The 6933-nt window shown below is 31.8% G+C and overlaps 1 protein-coding gene across 1 annotated transcript; it reads left to right on the forward strand.

Moving 5' to 3' along the window:
* Positions 1 to 6173: 6173 nt before the first annotated feature.
* Positions 6174 to 6933, forward strand: LOC123697709. The gene is made up of 2 exons (XM_045644242.1): positions 6174 to 6292; positions 6454 to 6933. The coding sequence occupies exons 1-2, from the start codon at positions 6257 to 6259 to the stop codon at positions 6769 to 6771; spliced, it is 354 nt and encodes a 117-aa protein (XP_045500198.1). The 5' UTR covers positions 6174 to 6256; the 3' UTR covers positions 6772 to 6933.

The raw sequence follows: 6933 nt of genomic DNA on the forward strand, positions 1-6933 counted from the left end.
TGTATACATTTTTCGTTATGCGTTTAATGTATCCGTCGCATGTCCCAGAAATATTTTTAGTACTAAAATAATTAAAGGATCTTTTGTTATGAATTAAATTTTTTATGAGGAACTACGGCGACATACAAAGTTACTTATAAGTTATAGTGCTTTTATCGTAGAATTCAGTTATAAATATGGCATACTGAGAAATAGATTAATTTGGGGACACGAGGAAAGTATAATTATAATAAAAGAACTATAGAAAACACCTGTTTGTTTTTACCTAAGCAAACGTATTAAACGATAAAGGAGAATTATCAAAAAGCAGTACTTACGTTTTTTTTAAACGAAATATTTCCATAATCTTATTGTCATTAGTTAATTCCTCTGCATATTTACACTTCTACGCTTAAATTTTCCTTACTTTATTTGAAACTATGTGTTTATGCATTGGAATGGAATGTCTTACTATGGAAACAATACATTTTATCGTATTGTATCGATACGCTCCAATTACTCAAATATCTACACTAATATTATAAAGAGGAAAACTTTGTTTGTTTGTTTGTTTGTATGATTGTTACGAATAGGCTCATAAACTACCTACTGGACCGATTTTGATGAAATTTGGCACAGACAATCTTTAGACCCTAAAGAACATAGGCTACTTTTTATTGCGAAATATGTACCACGGGCGAAGCCGGGGCGGACCGCTAGTTTGTTATAAAGGTAATATTCAGTACTTAATTAACAAATTTCTGTTGCTTTAAAATTATAGGAATTAAATTCAATATCTCAAAAAGTTTTAGATAATTATTGATTTCAAATACATAGTTGATTCTGAAATGAATATTGAATATATCAATGGAAATCTATCCTTTTGTTCATATCGATTTTTATTCAACAATAATTAATTCAGCTAACAAAACAGAAAGTAGAGTAAAATTCCGACTTCTGATTTGAGATTTCTACTTTATTTTATTCAATAAATTTCTCACACTAAAGATGATTTTAACGACCACTGTTAACCAAAACTTCATTAGCCGATTATGTAGAGTGCCTGCCCAAAAATAAACCTACAATGTAGTTTTGTACATACTTTACATACATAAATAGATTAACGCATTCTTCCTTCTGTTGCTACGGCCGAAAAAAATGTACACATAGAAATTACTTTTTGAACACCATTTTATGAATATATATACGCTATTAAATCATACGATACTTTCAATCAAATCTAAATTTTATAAATTTGTAAGGAATCAATAAGAAAACAATGTTTCTCAAAATATGTATTCAATATACTAAAAAAAGTAGCTTCCGCAGTTCAAAAACAAGGTCGTTTAACAAAAATATTAAGTCACCGATGGCTTAAAATTATCTCTAAGATTAACATTGTGTACATTCCTGCTTATTGTCTCTTAAGTACCAAGAATTAAAGCATTATCAGTTTTGGCTAATGACTGTGTTTTTGGAGTTTTTAAATTAATAATACTGGAGTCCCTTTAGCCATGGTCTTTATAGAAGTATAAATATAACGTCAAAAAGAATTATTATGCTAAGAAAGTGACACTATCTTAATATGAACAAACAAACATATTACCCAACCTTAACAATCAAATAATGACGTGATGCGTGATGCGTCTCGAGTAATTCTAATAACGGAGTTTTAATATTTACATTTGAATGTGTTTACGCCTCCATCCATTCTTCTTGAAAAGATAATAATGTCATCCATGTTTTAAAAATCAAATACTTAGCTATTTTTTACAAAATACCTACTATTAAGTTATAGAGTTAAAACAGATTTAAGATCTAGAGAAAGCTATATATTATTTTAATGTATAAACTATGCCCGCTTTTGTTGAATAAAGTTTAACTTATGAAAACCTACCTTTAACAAATTCTACTAATTTTCTCTGAACTCTGTCATCAAAAATTGTATATATGAATTTGAATCGTCACAATATATTATTTAATACTAGCTTCGAAAAGCAGTTTCTACAGAGAAGAATTGACAAGAAACTCTGTAGTTGCCCTTTTAAAATTAAGTACATGCCAAAGAACTGTCCTGTAGTTCATAATCCTATATTTTTTCCAACTTGAACTATGCAGAAACATAGTTCAAGTATTATTTTCGTTATTAGCATGCATCATGCGACACACCGGTCTCATATTTCGCAAAATTTCCTACAGACAATAAGGAAAGCTAGGTACCTTAATTTGACGATGCAAAAACAAATTGTTTGAATGTTCATTACAGCAATGCATGCGTCTATAATCAAGGGATTATGCGCGATTGTCGTCAAAGCATACAGTTCCCTGCGGCATTTAGTTTGTTTACCTCTTATGCAGATCATTTTAGACTTTATAATGTCATGAATCTAACGACGCCTCGCATTAGTAAAAAGTATCAGGTCGTTTACATAGCATATTAAAGAAATGCTGTGACGCCGATTCAAAAATCTTATGTGTAATCTAAGAAAATCAAAAAAATGAATAAAAATCAGACCAAGATTTAACAGAAAACATGTTTTAAATCCATCGTCTATATCTGTATCCACTGCAGGCCTCAGGTCAATGAGTTTTCAGATCATAATCCAACCATAGGCTGGTGGGTAAATATCACAAGACGTAGAACGTTTGATTCTTGAGCATGGCAGTTTTGTCACGATATTTTCTTCACCGTTTTGAGTAGTGCTGATGTGATCGATGAGTAAAAAAACTGAAAAATCGATTTATTTCTTCTTGCTGGTTGGCTTCGGAAATTTTCTATTGAAGCCCGAGATCCATACCAGTGAGTCACCACTCACCACTGCTTGCTGTTTAGTCTTGTCTAGTCTAGTCTAGTCTTGCCTGGTCGGTAGGTAGTGGTACCTTCTCTCTGAGCTACTATTGTTTTTATATTTAACTATAAAGAAATGGTTTACTTTTACTATGCGATTCAACAATAATAGGAACGTAAGGCCTCTATGTGTCAATTTTGTGTTAAATGTAATTACAAAAATGGGATTTACTCATGATTTACTAGATATCCTCATTCCTCAACCCTTTACATTTCAATAGCGATCGCTTTTATTTACTTTTTTGAATTTTTAAATTAACTTTATTTACAAACATTATTACTTAATTACGATAATTAATTCGTGTGAAATAACACCTATGACGTCCCGTAATATAATTGTCCCATAATCTTATATTATTCTCAATTTCATTGCATAGTACATAATATATTAATTTATTAAATATTATTATAATCAATTGTAGATTCCATTATTTGTGAACAGATTCTCTTTTCAAGGATACAATATACCTAAGTATAATTTCTTAACATAATAATTACATAAAGCGTGAGTAATCACGTGTGCAAGTGATAAGAACCATTGATCAAAAACAATGATTAATATTTAGTAATTCTTGGTTGTTAGTTACAATATTTTGGACTTAAGCATGGCTGGACCCGTTTTTAAGATTTATATTTTATTGTATTTGGATAAAAGCATATATCTATAACGTATATATAAACATCTGTAAAAACTTTTGAGAAAAAAAAAACATGGTAATAATTAATTAATTAAAGACTGAACCAAAAAAAAAACAATTGAAGGCGTTTATTATAATAACAGTAGTTGCCATGGTAACAATCAATTTCTATTTCCAAATTTTTATTTCCATATACAAAGTTAGCTGGGTCAAATATTTTTCAATAATCTAAAGTTCTATGAGAATAGTGAGAAAAGAATAATTGCTCTACTCGCTAAGAGTTCACTTCTACTTCTACTTATAAATGGTAGGAATCAGTTAAATTCGAGTGTCTTCACTAACTACCGAATACATTGTTTGTATTTTGATAGTCGAATATTGTACCTACAATTTAGTTTCAAGTAAACTAGCTGCTAACCAATTTAAGCATCGCGATGCTCTTTACTTAGGTACCTACTACATAGTTAGATTCATACCTACTTTTTTAAATTTTGAAGCTGCCATGCTTTTTAATATGATTTGTATTGTAGTAATCGTTTTTGCATGTGGTTGATTTGCTTGGCAATAAAGATAAATAAATAAATTGATATCATAACGTCTTCCTGTATTAGGTATGTCATGAACTGCGCTTTGCTTATGCTCAACCAAATATGTTTTGCCCTTTCGTTTTCTTTAGGCGCAATAGTTTTATGGTGCATTTATAGCTATTAAACTCATAATTAATACCAATTTTGTGTATCAACGAATATTAATTTTGTTTTAAACAATTAAAATAACTAATCGTACGTATCTGTCACAAAAATCAAAAACTAGAGCGATGTTAAGGGACATCCGGATGGAACGAAGTGTTAAGTTAGAGAGAGACCGACAGTGAACCACGCGCACGCCGCACGGCTTACAACTCTAGCAAAAAGTGTCGTGACAACTTTTCGTAAGAATTTTTTCCGTCTAGCTCTCTTTCACAACGCGCGATAAAGAACTTCGTTCCAAAACTTCGTTCTAATAACTTTACTCACAAAAAGTCATTTTTTACTACAATATTCATCCAGAAGTCAATGATCGTAATTACAATTTATTATACTGTAAAAACTACTGTTATTCTGGGAAATCCTAATGAAAATGTGTTGATATTCAAAACAAATAAACGTTGCGTAAACAAGATTACAAAAGGCTGTAATTAAACAATTTACGCGCAAATATCATTACTGTAATGATATTATTAATTGAATAGAATTGAATTTGTTATTGGGAACCTTGCTAAGCCTAAGCTAAATAAAAAATATTGAAATATATACCTAGAGCTAAAGTTTGTAATATTAAATACAAATTATTAAAATTGAACCGACTCATGGATTTCTTAAAAAATAAAAAAATCTTTTTGTATATTACAAAAACAGTACAGAAAGAAAGTACGCTAGCTTTCAGTCTACATGGCATTCTGCGCTTGTATACTCCGTGTATTATCAGATTTTTTTTAATTACTGCACACAATTGGCTACATATACAAATTGATAGATATTTATATTAATACTTGCTATCCCGGCAAAGTTTTTTCTCTTACATACCTCCCTATACCTATCCAATATGCACACAAAATTTCAGGAGAATCGTTAGATCCATTTCTTTTTTAAGTCCCGTTACCACCAGTGGGGTAAACCGTAAAGGGCAGATGCATTATGCAAGTACACTACAAGGCCACATTATTTCTTCGACCCCACCGAGAATTGAACCCAGGACCCTTCGGTTCTACGCTACGCGCTAACTCTGTGCCAAGGAGGCGGTAGAGCCATTTCGGAGGAATTTAATTAAGAAAGAAGGAAAGAAAAGTTTATTTACTTAAGTTTAAGTTAATTACAAACACCGTAACGCGAAATTGTATTAGATTGACAAATCTCAAGTGCTGCTTGCATTCTAAAATTAAGAATTGTATGTTATAGCCTCTACAAAATAAACTGTTATTTCATCATTATTCAGCCTGGTTGTTATAGATATAAGGAATACATATATACATATATTTATACATTATCTACTTGTACACATTACAAAAATTATATGGGTTGTAAAAAATATTTTCATAAAGGTCAATTTTCAACTCTGAATATCAGTACTAAAATTCAGTCAGGCTTAAATATGGACCAGCACGTCCATTATAAAACCATTCAAATAATGTTCTTTTGAATAAAATTAACGCTGTGAACGTTATATTTGCCTGTGAACTTTGATCCCAATGGAATCTATACTAATATTATAAAGCTGAAGAGTTTGTTTGTTTGTTTGAACGCGCTAATTTCGGGAACTAATGGTCCGATTTGAAAAATTCTTTCAGTGTTAGATAGCCCATTTATCGAGGAAGGTTATAGGCTATATATCATCACGCTACGGCCAACAGGAGTGGAGCCACGGGGGTGAAACCGCGCGGAGCAGCTTGTATTATATATATGGAGTATAATTTTCAAATTGGAATTCATCCAAATGATTGACTGTAGCCATATTATATCGATTGAAATAAATGTGGAAAAAATGTTATCATCTTTAAAAAAATACGAAGGACCCCTCATAAATAAACAACTTGATATCTCAACATTTACCTTTCTAGACAAACTTTGTTATCTATTACGAATAATATTCGTTTCCATTGGGAAAACCGTTGCCTATCTATTTTCGTTGTTAACTTTAATCCTATAATAAATAACGTGGGGTATAAAAGACGGTACAGGTGAAATAATATCATTATTCAATTGAATTAATAACTGTGATAACCAAGCGAACGATATAAACGATAAAAAAAACAATGGCTTCCAAGATTGTTTTAGTTCTTTCTCTCCTGGTGAGTAAATATCATAAAAACATTATCATTTAAGTTTATCATCATCATCGTTCATCATTTAAGTTATAATTAGTAAATGAATATCCAGAACAAACATCATTTAATGTTCAGTAGCTAATCTAAATGAAAACGAACTTTATTAATCAGTAAATATGTTTCAGATTGCAGTAGCTGTGGCAATTCCCGCTCAGCCCGCTGGTGGTTGGCCGGGAGCGGGTGCCTGGCCGGGAGCGGGTAGTGTGAACCCATGGATCCCACCATGGCTAGCCGCATCCCCTTGGTTCCCACAGTGGACCCCGTGCACCACGATTGGCCCCTCTTGCTTGGACTGCAACACTCGTCTAGTCTGCACCAAGATTGGAGGCCTGCAACGTAGCTGCACTGACCCAACACTGCCCTATTGCAACCTTGGTGAATGCTCAGCTACACCCACTGCTGAATGCGCTCCTTCTACACCCATACCTGTAGTCAATGCTTAAAAGTATAATGCTAATGAGACCAACTGCCAACACGTACATTGTACAGCTATTGATCAGTGATGTGAATGAATTGTTACACTTATTTTCGTTATAGTAAAATGTTAAATATACTTTTGTAATATTATTTATTGTTATACAAGTAATAAAACTAATGAAAGGCAA

Source organism: Colias croceus, chromosome 15 (genome assembly GCF_905220415.1).
Source record: "Colias croceus chromosome 15, ilColCroc2.1".
Lineage (NCBI taxonomy): Eukaryota > Metazoa > Arthropoda > Insecta > Lepidoptera > Pieridae > Colias > Colias croceus.

Bases quoted from the DNA above. Each gene is read 5' to 3' on its own strand.
- LOC123697709 (XM_045644242.1), top strand. From the start codon at position 6,257: ATGGCTTCCAAGATTGTTTTAGTTCTTTCTCTCCTG. The intron at 6,293-6,453 runs GTGAGTAAATAT...AATATGTTTCAG, and splicing joins TTTTAGTTCTTTCTCTCCTG to ATTGCAGTAGCTGTGGCAAT.